The 21,725-nt window shown below is 40.3% G+C and overlaps 2 protein-coding genes and 1 long non-coding RNA gene across 3 annotated transcripts in view; 1 reads left to right on the forward strand and 2 right to left on the reverse strand.

The window, feature by feature from the left end:
• The window catches only part of LOC119735018, a 39,465-nt gene extending 34,209 nt beyond the window's left edge, over positions 1-5,256 (reverse strand). Inside the window, exon 1 of the long non-coding RNA XR_005272138.1 lies at positions 5,126-5,256. This is a non-coding gene — a long non-coding RNA (uncharacterized LOC119735018). The remainder of the gene's footprint in view (positions 1-5,125) is intronic.
• A 2,254-nt stretch (positions 5,257-7,510) lies between these two features.
• Positions 7,511-9,190, forward strand: LOC119734718 (histone H1.1, embryonic-like). The gene has a single exon (XM_038208257.1). It carries the CDS (start codon positions 7,648-7,650, stop codon positions 8,248-8,250), a length of 603 nt encoding a protein of 200 aa, XP_038064185.1. The 5' UTR covers positions 7,511-7,647; the 3' UTR covers positions 8,251-9,190.
• Positions 9,007-21,725, reverse strand: part of LOC119734719 (small G protein signaling modulator 3 homolog) — a 43,929-nt gene continuing 31,210 nt past the window's right edge. The window contains exons 13-23 of the mRNA XM_038208258.1: positions 19,368-19,499; positions 19,060-19,114; positions 18,457-18,584; positions 17,082-17,237; positions 16,352-16,406; positions 16,042-16,150; positions 15,464-15,557; positions 15,001-15,206; positions 13,436-13,634; positions 9,638-12,680; positions 9,007-9,418 (exon numbers count right to left, since the gene is read on the reverse strand). Of these exons, the coding sequence (XP_038064186.1) occupies positions 12,609-12,680; positions 13,436-13,634; positions 15,001-15,206; positions 15,464-15,557; positions 16,042-16,150; positions 16,352-16,406; positions 17,082-17,237; positions 18,457-18,584; positions 19,060-19,114; positions 19,368-19,499 (1,206 nt within the window). The 3' untranslated portion in view covers positions 9,007-9,418; positions 9,638-12,608. The remainder of the gene's footprint in view (positions 9,419-9,637; positions 12,681-13,435; positions 13,635-15,000; positions 15,207-15,463; positions 15,558-16,041; positions 16,151-16,351; positions 16,407-17,081; positions 17,238-18,456; positions 18,585-19,059; positions 19,115-19,367; positions 19,500-21,725) is intronic.

Genomic DNA, 21,725 nt, shown 5'->3' on the forward strand with positions numbered 1-21,725 from the left:
AAAATCCAACTTTGTAGGTCTATTTCGCACAGAGGCAGAGGGTTACATTCAGACTGGGGCCCAGGGATTGGCAACCATTTTAGGGGTGGTTTTGGGAGAGGGGGATATAAAAAAATTTGACATGGCTACCTAGCTCTGGTAAAATGGAACAGAAAATTGTCCTTCATGTAGATGTCGTAATCTTTAATTTCCAGTGAAAAAAACATTACCACCTTGCTCCTGAGCGTCACAAGGTGGCGCTCTTTCTGTCCGATTTTGCTTTGCTTCCTATGAGCACATATTTGGTGTAATACAACCCTCTTGACTAGCAGAGGACCTTCTTGGGAGGCGGAGCAGCGGGGCGGGGGAGGGGGGGGAAATAAGCTTTTTTTCTGAAGTGACTTTTAGTTGTTTTTTTTTTACTGCCTTTTTGGGTTATTCTACTTACACGATAATTTTGATGAATCTCTGAACTTGGACATATTTTTTTTTTTATTTGAGCAGATGTTTTCAAATGTGTCTGGTATGACTATTTAATAACGACAATGACAATTCATTTATTTTGCATTTTTATTCGCTATGAAATAATAAAGAAAAAGATTATATATACCGAATTTATTGCACATGAAATGTGTATTGTATAAAATGTACAAAAGCTAGGGTTAACAGGCAAAAACATTCAGCTAACTTTTCAGTGTTGTTCACTGCTGAAACTTGCAAATCCAGTGTATAAAACTTTTCATTGCTGTGTCGCCACTTTTTTTTACAAAGTTTTATGCTCAGCAATATAAATTGTCCTTGTGCTAGTGGTTTTATGAAACAAGAAGACAGACCTTACACCAGAACAAAACAGAGTGCAAAAACCTTGAACTGATCTTCCTTTTTTTTATCACATCAATTCTGAAACTTAATGAGACAATTTGAATTGATGCATGGTTCGCTTGGTGCGTAATTCATCTTGTAATTGGTAATTTGCGGCTGTTCGCTCCTTGATGACTTTTAATCAAGTGAAAAAAATAAATTACACTTAATTGCTAGCCCTTCTGAAGTTGAAGGCTTTAATTTGGTCTTTTTTTTTTATAAAGCCAAAAAAAAAAAAAAAACCTTCTGCTTCCAGTTTCCCTACATGTACCTACCCTTTTTTGAAAGCCCCCACCTATTTTTTATGGGAAAAATAAGGGGAAAAACACCCAAAACCATCAAATTCTAGCTTTTACCCTTGACTACATGCAGACGCCTCCATATGATCGTATGCACAAAAAATTGCCCTTTCTTAACGGTGAAGGGGGTACTTGTGCACCGAGCCTATAATGCTTGTATAGTTAGAAAAATAGTGATTCAGCCAAAATAAGAATACATAGTTTTTCTTGGAAAACTGCAAAAAAAGTAATTTATTTTTTAGGGTGAAACTCAAGAAAAGCACAAACAGTACATGGATGTCTTTAAACTTGAAGGACATCAAGCCCAATGCAAAGTAAAAGGCTCTATCTTTGTGAAATCCCAAAAAGACTCAAAGTGGATTTTGAAGGGTCTGGGAAGGTTAATGGTAAAAAAAAAGGAGTAAATGTTTGAAATAATGTGTAGACAGTGTCTTCTTTCATGATAAGTTTCACCCTTATTCGTCCAGTACTCAAAAAAGCTAATCAAGTTTTGGTAGGCCTTTGTTTTGCCCATGTACATGTACATACTGTAATATGGTTCCTGTACACGAACCATCTACATGTACATGTACATATGTACAGTTTCCCACAAAAAGTGAGAAACTTGAACTTATAAACTGTTAATTAGCAATACTTTTGTTTCCTACAGGAACTCTCAAGTACAAGTACCAATTAATCATAAATTACAATTATTGATTAGCATATTCTTCAACTTTGAGACTTTTACCTTGAAACCCTCATCAAGACCACAACTGATATACGAGCACTCCTTGATGATGGCAGTTGGTTTTGCCAAGCAATACTTTCTGAGGCTAATTGGTCGTTAATTTTCTTTGGCTACAAATTGTATTTAAGTCTCCTCTTGTTCAGACTTTGCTCAATTCCCTTGTGACTGTTCATCAGTAGCTCTACATAACTTTCTGAGCAGAATTCTACTGTATTTTCAAGTGTTGGAGTTGAGGTACAGAGAAATGGCAAGCTTTGGTATATTTGCCGTGCTGCTGATAGCAATTAATGCTCTGGCAACTGCCGAGCAGGTCTGCTACTCTGGGCAGGAGTTAGGAGGCAGTGATGGTGATGATCCCCAGTGGGTTATCCCGCACAGCCAGCCCTGCAAATGCACTCGCATCCTGCCTGGTGGCGTGAACGTGGCCAAGTCGCAACAGGGACGGTTGGTTCAGGCACCTCGGTCCAAGACCGCAATAGTAGCTGCCGATGATAAAAGCGAGATCTTGACGGCACTGGGGTGCAACAAACAGTCGACAGAACCACTGACGCCGACATTGTCACAATCTATAACGGTGGTGAGCAACAGCAATGGAAATGCCGACTTGGTGACACAAAATCTTGGAAGCTACTGTCCAGAGTATGACAACGATATCAGTCACGGAACTGGGCAAACCACGGCAACAATCTACCCCCTTGGTATCCCGACAGGCATCGATGCACTCTGCGAACTGGACAGTGACGGAAGAGGCTGGATTGTGTTCCAGCGACGCAGTCACCGGTACATAAGTATAGACTGGGGAAGCGAACAGGTTTTCGACACAAATTTTATGGACTACAAGAATGGATTTGGCAGTCCCACTGACGATGATTTTTGGTGGGGCAACGACAACTTGGCTACTGTTACAGCAGATGGCGCTGTATGGCAGTTGCGCGTGGACCTGTGGTTCCAAAATACCGATGAGCTCGAGTACAGATATGTCACATATCCCAGTTTTAGTGTCACCGGCCCAGAGTTCAATCTCTCCATAAGTCACTTTTATTCTTCAGGGAATCTCAGCGTTAACATCCTTGGCAACCACGATGGCATGGCATTCACAACTAGGGATCAAGGGGCCAAACGGATATGTGCAGTCATAATGGGAGGCGGATGGTGGTTTCAAAACCATGATGTCAGCTGCGCCAAGCAGGTTAATCTGAATGCCTACACTCCTTGCCAAGCAACACAATGCTGGGGGAGCATCCCAATAACTGCAGAACTGATTAAAAGTGAAATGAAGATCCGACATGTTAACAGTGACATTGGCTACGAGTAGCCAGAACTTATCCTCAATTAAGTGAATTTACACAAAAATTCTGAACTGGGACTCTTATTCCCAACTTGATCAACTGATATTTGATCAGCCACAGCCACTGAAATGTACCATTTTAAAACGGCATACAACTGATTAAGAAAATTGCAAAATTATGCAATCAGGGCACAAATTACGCTTACAGATGACACAAGACACTGTTTGGGAGAAACCTACTGACTCAGCATGATTGAGGCATTCTGCATGGGGAATGCTGCTGGTTTGAACTTTTTTCAATTGATATGTATACCCTTTTTTGGAAACTCATTTTTTAATGTACTGCAGTCTAGTTTTAAAAGATGGCTGCTTTATTAACTATTGGAAAGATTCATCTGTACTCTTTTCATTCAGAAGGATCAGCCAACATCAACAGCTGAAGGAAAGTGATCTAATCTAGTGTATAAAGCATGATACTTCGCTTCCCCTGGTTTTAACTCGGGACACTCAATGAATGGCACAGGAAATGACAGTAACTGAACCACGAAAGCTGTGAGAACTGTGAAGGATCTTTTTTTGAATAATATAACTTGACATTGCATTAAGACTTTTTTCCCATGTTAACCACATGTAGGCACTAGGCACATTACAGTCGTGACAAAGTTTGGTTGTTTGCACTAATATTCTTATTAATATTAATAAATATTTAAAGTTCTTGCACTCTCTGAATAAAGGAATAAAAGTCTGCAATTTAGATGACATATGTTCCCCCACCCAAGTTCAAGTTGAAATGTTGTTAACCCCACCAACCCCGCTCCCTTCCCCACCACAATCTAGCTTGAGTAACTCCAGCTGATGCTCCATCACATGTAATGCTGGAGGCATAACCTGTTCGTTAGAATGTGGTAGCAAGAGACTCTAAAAAAATTTGCCTCTCAAAAATTGTTCATTTTCACCTCTAATATCCCACCCCAGAGTTCATTTACATACCTCATACATTCAACAGTCATTTACGAAGCCTAATGATCGACTTGAAACAGACCACACACAAAAAAATGTGAAAAATCTTGACGATTCCGGTGGCTTGTCCGTAAAAAAAACACCACATTCTAACGAACAGGTTATGCCTCCAGCGTTACATGTGAATGAATATGGAGCATGTCAGCTGGAGGTACTCTAGCCCCATAAATGTGGCCTATTTACTGGACTGCCTCCGTAAACATAGGCCACACAGCCACATGTACAAAAACATGTCGACTTTGCCAAATTTTGATTTTAACATTTAGGCTTACTTTGTAGGTTTTTTTTTGTTTTAGAAGCATTCTCACCCTCTATATAGGCTAATCAGAAAGTGCTGCCTTTTTCAGATGTCTAATTTGTGTGAAATTTCATGTTGAAATTTTGATACGCAAACGTGTGCAAATGTATCTGGAAATTTCACGAAAAATGGACATCTGAAAAAGGCAGCACTTTCTGATTAGCCTATGTAGAGGGTGAGAATGCTTCTAAAGCAAAAAAAACCTACAAAGTCAGTCTAAATGTGAAAATCAAAAATTTGGCAAAGTCGACACGTTTTTTGTACATGTGGATGTGTGGCCTATGTTTACGGAGGCAGTCCAGTAAATAGGCCACATTTATGGGGCTAGAGTTACTCAAGCTAACCACAATCCACAAAACCCATGCATCAACTGCTGAATCTACATACAATACATGTATCCAACTACAAGGGGGGGGGGGGGGAGACACGCATCCCCCCCCCTCCCCCCCCAGTTCCCCCCCCCCCCCCCCCCCCCAGTTCCCCCCCCCCCCCCCCCCCCCCCCCCCCCCCCCCCCCCCCCCCCCCCCCCCCCGTCTGCTGTGCTGGAGCATGGAATGGAGGAAGGAACACACAGCCTGTATATTTTTCTAACAAGAGTTATAAACATTATACCATTGTCTTGGGTAACATAAAAACGATAAGGGAAAATGTACCTCAAAAAATGCCTCCCAAAGCCACACCTGGTTACGTGGACACCAAGAAAACGGTAGATAGGGCCTAGATAAACATGACATTTTGTCAAAATTGGCGGCTGTCAAATTTGCAACACTTGCAGTAACAATGAAGAGCGCCACCTTTTGACCAGCAGGGGACCTCTTTTTTGGGAGGCGGGGCGCTAGAGAGAGAGGGGGGGGGGGATTAATTATGATAAAATTGTTCTTGCGATATTTATACCAAGAAAGTGAAGAATACACTCTTGCCTTTTTATTTTCCAACCATGTCATTGGCATGACATGGTTGTCAAGAAGTCAGGCGACTAGTCAAAACAGAAAAAGTGACTCTTTACTTTTATCTCGTATTTTTTGGTATGGTAATTTTTATGAATCTCGGGACAAGTGCGAAAAATACAATCCGAACGAAAGTCAACTTTCATGGAACAAAAACAACACATTCGTTTGCCGGACGATAACTCAAAAACAACATTCGGCATTAAATTGAAATCTTGTATAAAAACGGTTCGTTATATATTACACAAATCTGTTGAATATCGAGAGAAATCGTCAGACAATAAAAATAATATAACCAAAACAATGTAGGGTACTTAAGCGCAGTGTTGATTTTCAAAACAATTGTGTCATATATGACGACCAATTGTTGGATGCAATTTCAATTCAATATAGTGTGTTTTTCTTGATTTATCATCTCCACAAAAAGTGCTTTATTTATGTTAAATTCTTTAACATAATTGATTTTTTTCGCGATTAGTACACTGTATTTCTTTAAATCATATTAAATTTATTCTTCAAAGGTTCCCGTCTATTTTCAAACCATTTGTGTCTCATATCTTGACCAATTATTGGACGCAATTTCAATTCAGTGCTATGTGTTGTTATTGAGTTTATCGTCTCCACAAGAGTGCTTTATGTTTGTTCATTGATAAGTGACTTGAATTTGGATTGAATTTTTCTTGATTAGTACTCTGTATTTCTTTAAATCATACTAAATTTATTCTTCAACGGTTCCCATTGATTTTCAAACCATTTGTGTCCCATATCTTGACCTATTATTGGACGCAATTTCAATTCAGTGCTATGTGTTTTTCTTGAGTTATCGTCTCCACAAAGAGTGCTTTATTTATGTTCAATTAAAAGTGACTTGAATTTGGATTGATTTTTTTCGCGATTAGTACACTGTATTTCTTTAAATCATATTAAATTTATTCTTCAAAGGTTCCTGTCGATTTTCAAACCATTTGTGTCCCATATCTTGACCTATTATTGGACGCAATTTCAATTCAGTGCTATGTGATGTTATTGAGTTATCGTCTCCACAAGAGTGCTTTATGTTTGTTCATTGATAAGTGACTTGAATTTGGATTGAATTTCGATTAATACTCTATTCTTCACCGGTTCCCATTGATTTTCAAACCATTTGTGTCTCATATCTTGACCTATTATTGGACGCAATTTCAATTCAGTGCTATGTGTTGTAATTGAGTTATCGTCTCCACAAGAGTGCTTTATGTTTGTTCATTTATAAGTGACTTGAATTGCTGGGGGAGGCCTGTGAGGGCGCTCATCACTCATTCCCCTTTTGTTCTTCTCGCTCTTACTGCTTCACAAATTTGTAGAGAAAAAGAGACGAGTACAGTAGCATCGATTGAAAAACAAGTCGTCCCTCACCCTTCTTTTTAGGAGAATTACTGGAAAAAAAACCCTACACATGAAAGGGGAGGGTATGGTAGGAATGGGCACGCCCCAAAGTCGTCCAGGATCTGTGGCAAAACACGTGAACTGAAGTACACGTGCATACATGTACATTGTACATGTACATCATGTACAGAATTGTACATGTGCTTTATATTAAAAGACGGCATGTAGCGCCCTCTATGGAAATGCGCGTTCTGGTGCGGCGCGAAAACGAACTTGAAGTGTTATTCATTTATTTTTTAAAGCAGCATATTCGTCACTTTTCCTCGCTGCGGGAGGCCCTTGCTTAACTTCCGAAAAATTGCCCAGATGTTGAATTTACCTGACGTGCATTTCTCGCCCGCTCTCTGTCCGAATTAACGGAGATTTCGCGTATGCGAAATAAAGGTCAGGCCATGATTTCAAAATTTTGTTTTACTGATCGCCCGAATTCTACCCCTAAACTCAAAGGGAAGATGATTCCATCGATACTGTGTGGAAGAACATTAATCGTAGGTGAGCCTTAAACCAAAATCGTCACGGAAATCCAGTTTTTAAGGCTGTTTATGACCAGATCTTTCGAGAGCAAAACACAGAAACTTCGTCGCCGCCGCACGTAGGGTTGTAAAGCACCTGTCACGTACACACATAATTGGGTGATTTCTCCTACGTACGCACAGACCATACAAACATTATAGCGTGTAGTTCGTGTCAAAATATCGTGTACATGTTGTGCATGATAATATTGCGGTCACTCTTTTATTGTCATTTCTAATTCCAAAACCTGGGGCAATTTACACATAAAACGCAGGCTTCAGTGAATAAAAATGGCGGACGATGACAATCCGACTGCTGCTGATCACACTGCTGAAGACGGCGGGGCAAAATCCAAACAGAAAAGGAAGAGAAAAACGTCGGCGATCAGCTCGACGGCCAAGCCCAAGTTCAAGGAGATGGTGGAGGAAGCGATCGGCTTGACTCAAGACCGCGGCGGGTCCTCCCTGCAGGCGATCAAGAAGTATCTCTCCGCCAACTACGGACTGGACAGCCATAACACCTACATCCGCAATGCTATCAAGAAGGGTGTGACACGCGGGGATCTGATCCAGGTGAAAGGGTCCGGGGCCAGCGGCTCGTTCAAGCTGAACTCGGCCAGTGCGCCCAAGCCAACCGCCCAGACCGTACGGCAGAAGGACTCAGACAAAGTGCGGCAGGAGAAAGACGCCAAGTCGGTCCGGGAGGCGCAGCGGATCGCCAGGAACGCCAAGAAGGCCACGAAGGAACGGCAGGCCAAGCGACTGGAAAGCCAGAGGAAGATTGTGAAAGCCAAGCCAAAGGCCGGGAAAAAGGGAAAGACGCACAAGAAGAAAGTGGAGAAAAAGAAGACGCCCAAGAAGACGCCCAAGGCCAAGAAAGGGTCGAGAAAGTGACCTAGACATAAGCTAGACCAAAATGTTCTCTTCCAAGATTAGAGAATTATTATTGACAGCCATTTAGAACACATGGACCAGGAGATTCTTGAAATGATCAAATAATTTTATTTTATGGAAAGTGCAGCTAAAGTTGAGCTATTAAACATCCGAGGCAAAATAGAGAGTTTGCACAGGGCGCCCTCACTGTTGGCAGCCAAGCTCTCTATGGAGTATGGGAAATAACATTCTTCGCTCTTGCGCTACCCATGAATTAAAAGGTTTTCATCAACTTTAAAAAAACTCTTGTCAAAGGACATATGAAGATCAACATTTGAAATATTTGCATGTTTTTAATGGCTTTTTGGCCAGTATTTGTCTGTAATTATGCAAGAATGCAGGTAATTTTAGTTGTATGATGACATTTATTAGAAAAACTGCTGTTATACTACCCAGTAGATAGTGGGCAGTGTTAGGACAACTCATTAACTTGACCCTTGGAAGATCTTTCAAAATCCAAGTGGCTTTGGAATGATTTTGGAGGATTGTGGAAGGTACAGCCAAACCACAATTAAATTCAACTGGGACAAAATTCAATAGATATAGAATGGCTATTCTCTTGAAGTTTCTGAACTAATGATAAGCCAGATTTCATTGGTGTTGCGGGGCAATCCGATACAATAGCACTGCCCGGCTCGCAAGTCAGAAGGAACAAAGAGAACACTATAGCCTGGCCCTCTGGGCCCAGCAATAAAACCCGAACACAACACGGTTGCATTTATTCAAGTTTTCTTCTTTTATTGTGCAGCACATGCATGCCATACTTGTATTCAATTTTTCATCTTCTTACTCCTTACACTTTGCATGTATCTAATTGATGTATGTTTTCACTACTGTTCATTCAATGCGCACTAAGTGCTCAATAAAACAATGAATACATGCAATGTGCACATGCAATGAAGGGGATGCATTTCTTTTCTCAAGCTCCTATTTCATTGTATTTTTTCAGGCAGCATGTACACAAACTGTAGATCTAGCTAAAAGCAAGCTCAGAAACTAAAAAATTCAGAGAGAGGGTTGCTACTGGCTAGGGTAATGAATTCTAAAATTTGGTCAATGTCAAATTGTCTTTTGAAAAAGACTCCCTCTCTTTAAAAAAAAATGGCAAAATTCTTCACTTTACATGGACCTTTTGTGTCCTTGGGCAAGGCACTTCACCCTCACTTGCCCTTCTCCACCCAGGAGTATAAATGGGTACCGGCATTAGCTGGGGAGTAACCTGCCATGGACTAGCATCCCATCCAGGGGGAGTAGAAATATTCTTAGTCGTTTCATGCTACTGAAACCGGAGATAAACGCCGGCCGGATGAGCCACGTTGGCTCGGGACAGACTTTACTTTACATGGACCTTTTAGTCCGTCGGCATTTCTGCTTGAGTGAGAATTTGAGGTGGAAATTAAGGCTTTCATCTGAACAAAGTCAGGTTTCATGTCCACAAACACCTACCATAAAAAAAACAAGTCAGAAATGTGTTCAAATACATGACAAAACAAAAGAGATGTGTACACGCTCTAAAGGTTATTTTTAAAATACAAAATAAAACTGAAGAGTTCTTATACGTATGTACAACGTCTGTACAATGTCGACAATAGTTCAGAATGTACAATTTTTTTTTTTAGCAGCGAGACGGATTTACTTAAAATTACGTCCAGTGTATTTAATGCATTTTGTTCTGAAAATTGGCACATTTTCAAAATTACTGATGTAAAATTTTGAATACATTCCTCTGAATCTCAAGATTTAGATGCAATTCTTTTATCTGAACACAAGATTTTGAGAAGACGCCCCAAATGAAAAACGTAGGCCTACTGGAATAGCTGAAAACCTCAGTGGTATGGAACAAACAAAACACATGTACAGAAAATTAGGCCAAAACCTAGTGGTTTTCTCTTTGAAGGAAAGCCTAAGCAGTGAAAGAGAAATTATGAAGCATCCAATACCACCATTTGAAGTCATTGAAAAATACTACTACACATAGTGGGCGTGGCAGAGTGGCTTTGCATCACAACAGTCAACCAATCAGCATGGAGGACTTATCTCGGCAGCCTGATCACGTGACCAGCATCAACCAATCTGATGACTCTTTCTACAGCTATGCATATATGCATTTGTGTACCATTCAAAACATCATAAGCAAATAATCTTAAAGAATAACATCACTCATCAAATTACATGTATACACAGCTTGGCAGTAGTTACATAAATCATCCATGTAAATTTTCTACGGACCAAAATCATTATTTATCATTGCACATCACAACATGAATTAAACACTCTAAAATCATTAAGTACAATCAACAATACGTACTTGACAATATATTTTAGTTAAATTGCAGCCACCATAAGCATCAAATTATACTGCACTTCATTATCAAATTATTATAAAGTGAATACACATTTTTGTGTGAATTTACTGATATTACCGAAAGGTTTTTCCCTGAAACCAGTAAACACAAACCAAATGAGGAACACGGAATACAAAGCCATCATACTTGAAGAACCTCAAAGAGCGCAGCTGATCACATCTACGAAGAAAAACAATTCTTGAAACGCTAATTTGTAAAAAAAAAAAAAAAAAAATGCAAAGCAAAAACATTTAGCAAAGTAACTTTGCAATTTTAGACAACAAAAAGTTCCTTTTGAAGTTGTCATTCATGGTCCACAATTTAACTTGAGCTCAAGTCCGACGCTACTTATGAAGTGTTAACTCGATTTACCAAGCTGTTTATGCTGGTCTTTTAACTGAAATTCCTTGTTTTTTTCCTAGATAAAGCCATAGTTAACATAGGTTTGGGGTCATTCTTACAACTGACCTGCCATAAAACAAGAAACAAAGGTCATATCTAAAAAAAAAAACAAATAGACAAGTCCATGTCAACAAAACTGTCTTTATAAAGATCACTATCCAAGATCAAATAGCCTTCACACATGCATGTACGCCTTTAAAACCAAAAGTAATGTTCTACCTGTCTATATGAACTCTTTCGTGTCCACTTATTTCATAAGCATACTGTTTTTCCATCTTTGTAGCTATTAAATTTTTTTTTTGGAATACATGTAGTTACATTTATACTGACTTTATTCTTCAATTTTATAAATTGTATTAAGCAAGGTGATGTTATTTATCATCTTCATGAATACATGTATACATAAACTGCAAATGGAAGATGACCTGACCTGACCTGACCTGGAAGCATCACCTTCCTTAGCAACAAGAGGTCAAACTACAGGTCACACCAGCATGTCAAGTCAAAAGCCCCGTATTTTTTTCATAGTCATGCTCAATATTTAAATTTAAAGCTCCTACATGTACTTCGATGCCTTAAAGTGGGCGGTCCATTGCATGCAAATATTATACATTTACATGCAATGGACCGCCCCCTCTAGTATTCACACAAATGAATTTTCATAGATTAGCAGCCAATCAGCATTAACACCCTTCTATATGGACACAATCGTACACACGTGTGCTATTTGCACACATACATAGCAAGCCATATTAAATATCTACTATTTATTTTTTTACAATATTTACAATGGAAGGAACTGTTCCGCTTTATTAAGGAATACATATTGCAATATTTCTCAGAAGAGTTATTTTCTTTTCACTAGTCTAGAGCGACTAAATTCACACATATTCTCCAACCTTGCATTAACTTCAAATAAATATTTCATTTTTGTCAAGGTTCAGCTTATGTCGAAAAAGAATATACATATTCTGGTGGAATTTGTTTTGGAAATGTGAATTCACTTTAAAAAGGAAATGCAAGTGCAAGAATACTGAATTTTTAATCCCCCGTGAATTCAATACCATGTAGTCCTATTTAATATACAGTTATATACAATAAGCGAAGACAAACGTTGCAAAAAAAGCAGCCTTTTTCTTTCTCTGATATCTTTCTTGTAACTTCTCTAGTTTTATCTGTTTAAATAGGTACAAAATAAAGGTGACTTCAACAACTCTTCTTTGGAACAACTAAAAAAAATCCACAACATTCCAAAGTTAATGAATATGCATGAGGATTCCCCATCATGAACTGAGTGACACTGACCACAGTACTGTGTGGCATTGCAGGGGGCCGGGTCAAAGGCCAAAGCTTTATCAGTATTCCTAAGGATATCAATATTCATAAGGATTTCAATATTCATTAGGATTTCAATATTCATTAGGATTTCAATATTCATAAGGATTTCAATATTCATTAGGATTTCAAAATATGAATAGACAAAAAGAGTCTGTGTGACTTGCTATCAACATGCTACACAGTACTGCATGGAATGGCAGAGGTGAAGAGGTCAAAGGTTGTGGGTCGTACAGGTCAAAGGTCCCAGCTGAAGAGGTGGTGCTTAATCAACATGTCTTGGACGCTGTCTTTTAAGGTTGCTGGTCTCTGTGAAAAAGCAAAAAAAAAAAAAAACCCAATTTTTTTAAGACAATTCTCCAGGTCATATTCTAATTTCCTAGTCTATGTAGCCGTGGTCTATTGTGCGCGAACAGATTTGCTGATTACTTAGGCAAGACCCCACCTCTTGACCAATCAGCAGGCGCTTTCTATAGGTCTATCGGGTCTTCGGTCATTCACCTGTTGCGCGTCATAGACATGGATTTAAAAAAAAATGTCACGGCGCGCGGCGCTTGGTATCATGTTACGCGAATGTGCTCCCGGCTGTTGTTGTATTACAAAACGCTGCATTCAAATTGACCAATCACAGCGTTAGTCCTGATTTTGGGATGAAATGACGTCACGATTTAGTAAGTCGACTCCGATTGGCTGGCGCAGCTTGCATAAATCTGCATGCTTTGACATATCAGACGTTAGACAGGAGATGGCTCCGTGGATAACGGATGATACTCAGACTACTAATTTCCCTGCATGTGTGGAAAACACTTGGAAGAAAATTAAACCGTGAAATACCTTTATTTGCAGTAAAAGACACATTTTGCAAGTGCGGTAAACATTTAATGAAACTTTGTATGTACATGTTCAATGTCAAAATAGGATTCTGTTTAAAGGGAATGTACATCATTGGCTTTTGCTGTAATTTTCAGAAATGAAGTAGTTGAGGGGTTAGTATAACAGATAAAAAATATAAAAAAGTTTTGATCGCTTTACAAACTAGATGATCAGAAAGCATCTTATCTTACCCCGATTTTTTGGACACCCTTCTTGAGCGGGATCTCCCAGTCCTGGGAGAGGTTGAACGCGAATCGCGACAGGATGCGCAACTCGCACTTGATCTGGACCCAGCCAGGACTGCGCAGGAAGGACCAGGGGTAGTACCACTTCTCTATGATCTTCTCGCACGAGCACAGACACTCCAGCCACAGGTGTAGGACTTGCTCGCTGCAAAAATAAATAAATAAATAAAATGACGAAATGAGAGTTAGGCCCCCCAAAAATACTTGGTCTCTGGTCAGCGCACACGTCGATTTTAATCATGCGCGTCAAACTTGTTTTTTTTCTTCAAATTAACACAGAAGCTACAACAGCGAACTCTATTGCCGCGCCTCCTCAAATTTTTGTACCAAGGAGCACCAAGGAATGGGGAAATTGCACCAAGGCAAATGATAAAGTGCACCAAGGCAAATGATAAAGTGCACCAAGGGCAAATTATGGAGGACACCAATGTATAATGAGGTCACAAAAAAGCAAAATAGTACCCACCAAAAAAAAAAAAAAAACACCACCAAAAAAAAAAAAAAAAATGCGTCGCCGCATCAATTCCGGAACTTCGGTCTGACTAGAGACCGACTATTTTTTTTTTTGGCCTGAAGTGTTTATGTACAGGCATAAAGAAAAACAAGAATCAAAGCTGACTCTCCAGAAAAAAATACTTTAATCAAAAGGCACTGGGTAACACCAAATCTGGTTAGCAATATCCTCGTATAACTTAACCGTAGGGTAGATCATTTGTCATTCGCATTTTGTTTCCTTTGGAGCATGGGTGCAATTACAACTAACCTGATGAGCTTTTACCTCTGTGACTGCTGTATATTCCAGGAAAACAATATTCTAGGATCTCGATTTCAATTTACAAGTAAGCGACTCATGTGCCCAAGAACAGCATCTATGCACGCACTGAACCAACGAATAATATCAATCGCGCGCGTGTGTGTCGTGTCAACGTTTGTGTGCAACCATTCACGGATTCACCAAATTACATATCAGCCACTAACAGAAATTTCCAAAAATGCGTCACTTGACGCATCTTTGGATATGGCCTTCTTTTATTGTTTTCTTCAAAATGACAGCATGCTAGAGATAATAAATTTGCAGGGAGCTTTATATTGCCATCCCCATCTTTAAAGCAAGTAAGCTTTTGAACAATAATTTGGTCAGTTCCTTTTTGGATAGCTGCAAATGATCTAATGTACCTTTAATTCCATCACTAAGATTTATCAATGATTCCAATTTACCCGTGTAAACTCATCGGTCGAGTTGTTAAAGATTGGATAATGCTTGTGAACGGTGATAGGTCAATCCTGGCATAGATGTCTCTATGTTTAGCCTGTTGACTTGTAAATCAGATCAACAGAGGGCACTCTCTACCAAGTGATAGCATGACCAAACTACCCATCAAAGGCCCTGTCCAAAATGGGCTTCCAGAGCTACGTCTACATCTACTGCTAGCATGTTCTCACATAGTTGTACTGGGCAGAAGACCTTGCCACTAGCTGTTAACTAGAGCTTTGGACACAGTTACACTCACTTGAGCCCCTGGCAGATGAGCGAGCGTAGCTTGACGTCCATCTGAGCGTGGGCCGAGTCGTGGGTCAGATTGACCGACTGGACCGATCTGTACAGCAGCTCCTCGGGGGTCAGCACCTTGCCGTCCTCGTCCAGGCGATAGGTCTTGCACAGGACCAGGCGGGAGTAGACCGATTCAAAATCCTTCTCGACTTCTTTGCAACTTGCCTGGTGGGTTGTGGAAAAAAAAAGGAGGGGATATGTGTACTACCTACAACTGTACAACTTTGAAAACAACGCAAGTTTGTCGGGGGGGGGGGGGGGTAATGTTTCAAAGTAAAACTACAATTACTAAAATTTCAACAATTTGCTTTGCTTCATATCAGCGTGTTCTATTAACTGGCCTCACTAATACATTTAATACAAATTCACCACTGAGTGAAAATAAAGAAGGTGCATCAACTTTGGCATCGATATTGACAAACCTCTTCAATGAAGAGCCATGGATGGCAGGGTCCCCCGAGTACCGAGGGCTGCTTCAAGCCATGCTCAAACAGACACTTCAGCGTCGGACATAGCCTGAATAAAAACAAACATCCGATATCAAAACGTGAAGTACAATCGTACTAGTGACAGGCATATGCTGATATAGAAGAGAAAAGGGAACGACCACTCACTCAAAATCCAAAGGAGAATGTTCAAAACCTTGTAGATGTTTCAGCTCAGTGGATATTACACTTTTCATGAAAACAGTAAAAAATGTTGATCACGCAACACAATTTCTTAAGTAATTTTCTTCATTTCCAAAAGTAAGTCAATTGACTGATCGTTGGAAATCACCTGCGTTTCTTGAGTTCTTCTAAATGACAGCAAGCCCAATGGAATAATTTCCTTGGGTGTTTAGTACCACTACGATCTTTAATCTAATAAACTTTTGATGAAAACTCGGGAGGTTACTTTTGGGATAAATGCATATGATCCTTTATAACTTTAAGACACGCCTCCACGTTGCAACTTGGCCCTAAGAAAGTGATGACCCTGGTCCTCCTAGTAAAAGACTTACGTTCCCCTGACAAGGTCCGTGATGGTCTCTGTGACCGAGTCGTCGCCGGCGCTTGTGTACTGTTTGCTCCGCTCATCCAGAAGCTCTACAAACTTGGCAGGAAACCAACCTGGTAAAAAAAAGGTAGGAATTTTGATATGCTTTTTAAAAAATTTCAAAATAGCGATTTGATTTTTGTTGTCCTTGGCAAAAACATGAAAGCAATTACTTAACTAGAATTTGACATTTTAGCTTCAAAAACAACAAGAACCATGAGAGAGTAGAGAAGGGAAATGATGACTATTTCTGAATTAAAAGACAATATTCTTACCTCTGAGGCCATTCAGTTCACCAACCCAGCAGTGTTCATCCTTCTGAGATATTATCTGTGCAACAAGTCATACCACGAGATGATTTTTGAGTATTCAGGTATTTTTTAAGATGACAATAAGACATTCCAAGTCTCAAAGCTGCATGAATACTGAATGAGTCACGGAAATTCAGTTGGATAGAAAAATGTTCGCACTGTGTTTGCAGTTGCGTCTTTACCTGAAGAATTTTGGATTTTGAATAATGACATTATTCAAGTATCAAGGCTGAAGCTACACCAATTTGTTTTAGTTAGGTCAGTTAAGATACATTAGAAATAAAACACAGCAGAAAGATCCAGCAGGGCCAACAGGCCTTCCCCCCAAAAAGCAATTATACTAAAAAATTGAAAATTTTCGATGTTATTTGATGAAAACAACCACGTTTCATTGGATACTTTACTTTTCTCATCACCTTTTCTCAAGGGTTTTATGAAATATAAACAGAAAGGAAAAAAAAGTGAGGAACGAAGAGCACTCCCTGTGTCAAATAAGGGCAAAGTCCCAAACCCCACCTCAATTGTCCAACTTGCAACGGTCAGTCATCCAGTCAGTAGGCCCCTTTAATGGCAAATCTTGGTTGTCCCATCTCTTATTGCCCCCCCCCCCCCAATTTTTTGATTAAACTATGGTTCTGGATCTCCTGAACAAAAGTCCTTGAAGGAAGTTGTCTACTGCTCTCTCGAGACTCACCGTGATGATGTCATTCTTGCGGAAGCCTAGCTCGTCGTCGTCGTGCCTCTCAAAGTCCAGCAAGGCCTTGGCCCTCCGTCTCCTGTTCCTGGTCACGTCCACAAACTGCTCGTGGTCCTTCTGATGGCTCTCCAACGAGTAGTCTGGTACCAGGGACTGTCAAATAACACAAGCACATTACATCAAAACAGGCATCTAGACTCGACAGAGCGGCCATTTTGGTCTGGTTTCCTGAAGGGAAATCTATTTCACATCATTCCTTCAAAGGAGTAGTCTGGTACTAGGGACTGCCAATAACACAAAATACATTGCATCAAAACAGGCATCTGGACTTGATAGAGCGGCCATTTTTGTCTAGTTCCCTAAAGGGAAAAATATTTCACATCATTCCTTCAAAGGAGTAGTCTGGTACCCGGGACTGCCAATAACACAAAATACATTGCATCAAAACAGGCATCTAGACTTGGTAGAGCGGCCATGTTGGTCTGGTTTCCTGAAGGGAAAACTATTTCACATCATTCCTTCAAAGGAGTAGTCTGGTACCCGGGACTGCCAATAACACAAAATGCATTGCATCAAAACAGGCATCTAGACTTGGTAGAGCGGCCATGTTGGTCTGGTTTCCTGAAGGGAAAACTATTTCACATCATTCCTTCAAAGTAGTAGTCTGGTACCAGGGATTGCCAATAACACAAAATACATTGCCTCAAAACAGGCATCTAGACTTGGAAGAGCAGCCTTTTTGGTCTGGTTCCCTGCAGGACAAACTATTTCTCACCACTCCTTCAGAAGTCAAGTCTCTAAACATTAACCAGTTCACACCGGGACTATTTTGACAAGAACGGAACGAGACGCGGGATGACTTTTCACTCGACCTCACACCAGGCGGGTTGAAGCCATCACCCTCGGGCAGCACGCTCGTATTTCCGGCCTCGCTCGCCACAAGCGGGTCACAGACAGATATTTACGGCCTTGCTCCCTGCCTGTTTATCTGTCATTCGTTCCGAATACCGTAAAAACGTTTGCGTGTATACACGGCCTCCGGCGCGAACTGGTTAATTTGCTACCAGGCCTAGGTTTTGCTGGGAGATGACAGACATCAGAGGTCAAGGCAGTACCCTTGGATAGGATGGAGGATGTAAGAATTAAACGTGGGTATTTTTTTTTTTTCAACAGGTATTTACCAGAGTACAAGGCCAAAAGCCACTTAAGGTGTTGGATACAAATACACAGAGCAGAAAAAAAATGAAGTAAGTAATACTTACAGAAGATATCCGTTCACAATTTGTTTGAATTTTGAAAGGTTATAAGAAGAAGTGGAAAAAAATTTGGGCAGGGAGTTCCAGAGAGGCGGCACAAGGGAAACACTACTCACAATTTTGGCATTTTTTGGATCGATTGACTGGAAGTGTCTGCCAATCTGGAGGATGGATTCGCGCAGGTCTGAGACCAACTCCGTCTGCCGGATGTTCTTGGCTTTAAGGTCCTCGCTCTCATTCAAGCCTGGAGGAAGAAGAGAAGACGGACAGGGAAAATTGATAACAACTCAATCACAATTTAATCACAAGTCACAAGTCCATCACAAGTCAGTCACAAGTCCATCACAAGGTAATCATGAGTCAATCACAAGTCCTTCATAAGTCCATCGCAAGTCCATCACAAGTCAATCACAAGTCCATCACAAGTCCATCACAAGTCCATCACAAGTCCATCACAATTCAATCACAAGTCAATCACAACTACATCACAACTCCATCACAACTCCATCACAAGTCCATCACAAGTCCATCACAACTCCATCACAAGTCCATCACAAGTCAATCACAACTCCATCACAAGTAACACACTATTCATGTGAACTGTGACAAAGGCGCTGTTCTCTCCCGCTTACTTGTGACGGGACTTGTGCTTGCCTTGAGACGGACACAATCAAAGTATACACAACAAACGCTCCTGCGAAAAACTCTTCAACACTTACCAAAAAGGCTTCCCATAAACGACTTTTTCCTGTGTAGCTGGCGTTTGTGTATGTGCTGAAAATGAGATGGAGAGTAATTAGGTAACTGTTGAATATCAACCAAATTTTTAAAGAACATCATGTGATACTCGTTGCTTTGAGAACTGGTCAAATTTACATCTTGCCAAGTCAAAATTTACATTTTTCCAAGTCGAATTCCAATTTTACCTCAACGTTTTTAACAATCTTGATAAAGGAAGAGACATCTCAACCGCTGAAGATAATAAAATGTATGGACAATTGATACATTTGAATGGATTGGAACACACCTGTTTTGGTAGGTTGCCGGTATTTTCCGGATTGACGATGGCCCCTTGCTCGGCCATCAAGTAGGCCAGGTGCTTACGCCGGTGGGTGTCTACGATGATGTCCGTCAGCGAGGCCGAGTGCTTCATACCCACCTTAAGATAAAAAAAAAAACATCAAGAGCTTAGATTTTGAAGATTTGAAACATGCAAAATGTAGAGTAGAAATGTACGGAATGTATTTGCGATGTGCCGTGATCCAATGGTCGCAGTTTTAAACCAATGTGCGATGGTACATGTGCGCGTGTTCAAACCCTGGAACACGGTGTTTGTGTTCTTGGGCAAGACACTTTACTACAATCGCCTCTCTCCATGCAGGAGTATAAGCGGGTACCTGTGCTGGTGGAGACCAGAGTGCGCTGATCTGAAGCTGCTGCACGATAACAGTCTCATGGCATGATGAACAGGGGTAATAACTGTCAAGTATTTGAGACTTTGGCATACAGCGCTACAATAAGCATGGCATTATTATTATTACTGTTATTATGATTCCATGCAGTTGTGCCCGAAACCAACGGATATCTTCTCAAGTGAGCCCACTATAATGCCTACTGCATGCACTCGCTAACAAATGGCAGATAACGCCAGTGGGAAATTTCCCGACAAATTTCGTCTTCCTGGCTTCTCCATGTGAGAGGAACACTGGTAAGGGTTAATGCAGGATTGGTGGGGAGGGGGGAGGGGGGGGGGAAGAGAGATGTGTTACATGTACAGGGCAGGGATAATATTCCAACAAATCAATCACTAACAAGGCAACTGATTATGTGACTGACTATGGCATCACCAAAAGTCCACCACCACTCACCCATTTTTTTCCTTTGATTTTCAGATTTATTGATATTTTTAATCTTTGATATAGTCTACTAAACATGTTTTGAAGACAGAGTATAAAAAAAGTGGAATAAAAGTGTTATTTAACGAAAGACAATTGGCATCTTTCATTTTCATGAATGCAAAACTTGAACATTTACAGGGCTTTTTCTCAGTATCATACTTTCTTGACATGTCGATAAATGCAAAGTTTAAACAGCCATAATTTTTTATTCTCTTTCTTAATACCCACAAAACCTCAATTCGACCTCTGCCCAGAACCTGACATTTCTGATTCCCCTCCCCCCAACCAGCTTGGGTAAGTGTGAAGACATGATTAAAATAAAACAAAATTGTTTTTTTTTTTGGGGGGGGGGGTTGTCTTTACAGTTTAAACATGCAGGAAGGTTTAGTATAGAGTCATTATTCACTCTCATTAGTTCAGTATTCATGCAGCTTGCATACAAATCTACTACTGCTACATAATTTACTGTGATCATCAGAAAGAATAATACATCTGTCAATTGCATTTCAGGTATTGTTATATATTATAACCTTGCACTAATTTTAATTACATACATGACACACAACACTCTAACTACTGGTTTACAATGCATGCTTGCGGGGTTCCATAATATTCTTCATTCAATGAGTAAAATGAATGTATTGGGTCTGCGTCCCATAGTTCGTTAGACAGAATATCATTGCTTATTAAAGTTTTTCAGTTTTTCACATGGGACAGTGGACAAAAAATGAATTCATTGTATACTTTTTAACATTGGTACAGCATGTACATTTATCTTCAAGCAAACTTGAATCCTCGATGCTGATTGGTCAATCCATGGCAACAAGCCGTGCTACATGTACATTATCCCATGTAGCATGGTCCATACCGCACTCCGCATATTGCACTTTTCCAAGATGCGGGTGCTATTCCTGCTGCACGCATGTGTGATACGAAAACCGCTAAAAGGAAGGTTTGAGCGTGAGTGTTCAATCTTCAATTTGCGTCAAGGTTGCTTGAAATAAATTTGTTATCCCACTTGCGCTCGTGGAACACGGAAAATGTAGTGCGTCTTGCGTCCCACATACCACTCGGCCTTCGGCCTTGTGGTATGTGGGACACAGACGCACTACATTATTCCATATTCCACTAGACAACTAATAATGTAATGCTAATAAAAATGCTAATAAAAATGCATGCAAGAATTTGTAGCACAATAAAAGCACTGGACCATATATCTTGCTATACGTGTCTATGGGAGAGAATGAATAAAAACGAGGATCAAAGTTTCTATGAGGATAAAAGAATGCGTACATTCAAAATTTGCAATTGATAAATGGGGAGGGGCGGGGTGTAGACAGAAAAAGGGGGTGGAGCGAGGGATTTTGCTGTACATCACAAAACTGGACTGGGTGCGTTCGATTAGCTTCCATGTATATACGCAGGGTGTACACTCCAACAAGCCACGAAAAGAGGTGACTCAAACGATGCCTTTTACTCGCGTCATA

The sequence above is a fragment of the Patiria miniata genome, unplaced genomic scaffold, assembly GCF_015706575.1.
Source record: "Patiria miniata isolate m_02_andy unplaced genomic scaffold, ASM1570657v1 HiC_scaffold_28, whole genome shotgun sequence".
Taxonomy (NCBI): Eukaryota; Metazoa; Echinodermata; class Asteroidea; order Valvatida; family Asterinidae; genus Patiria; species Patiria miniata.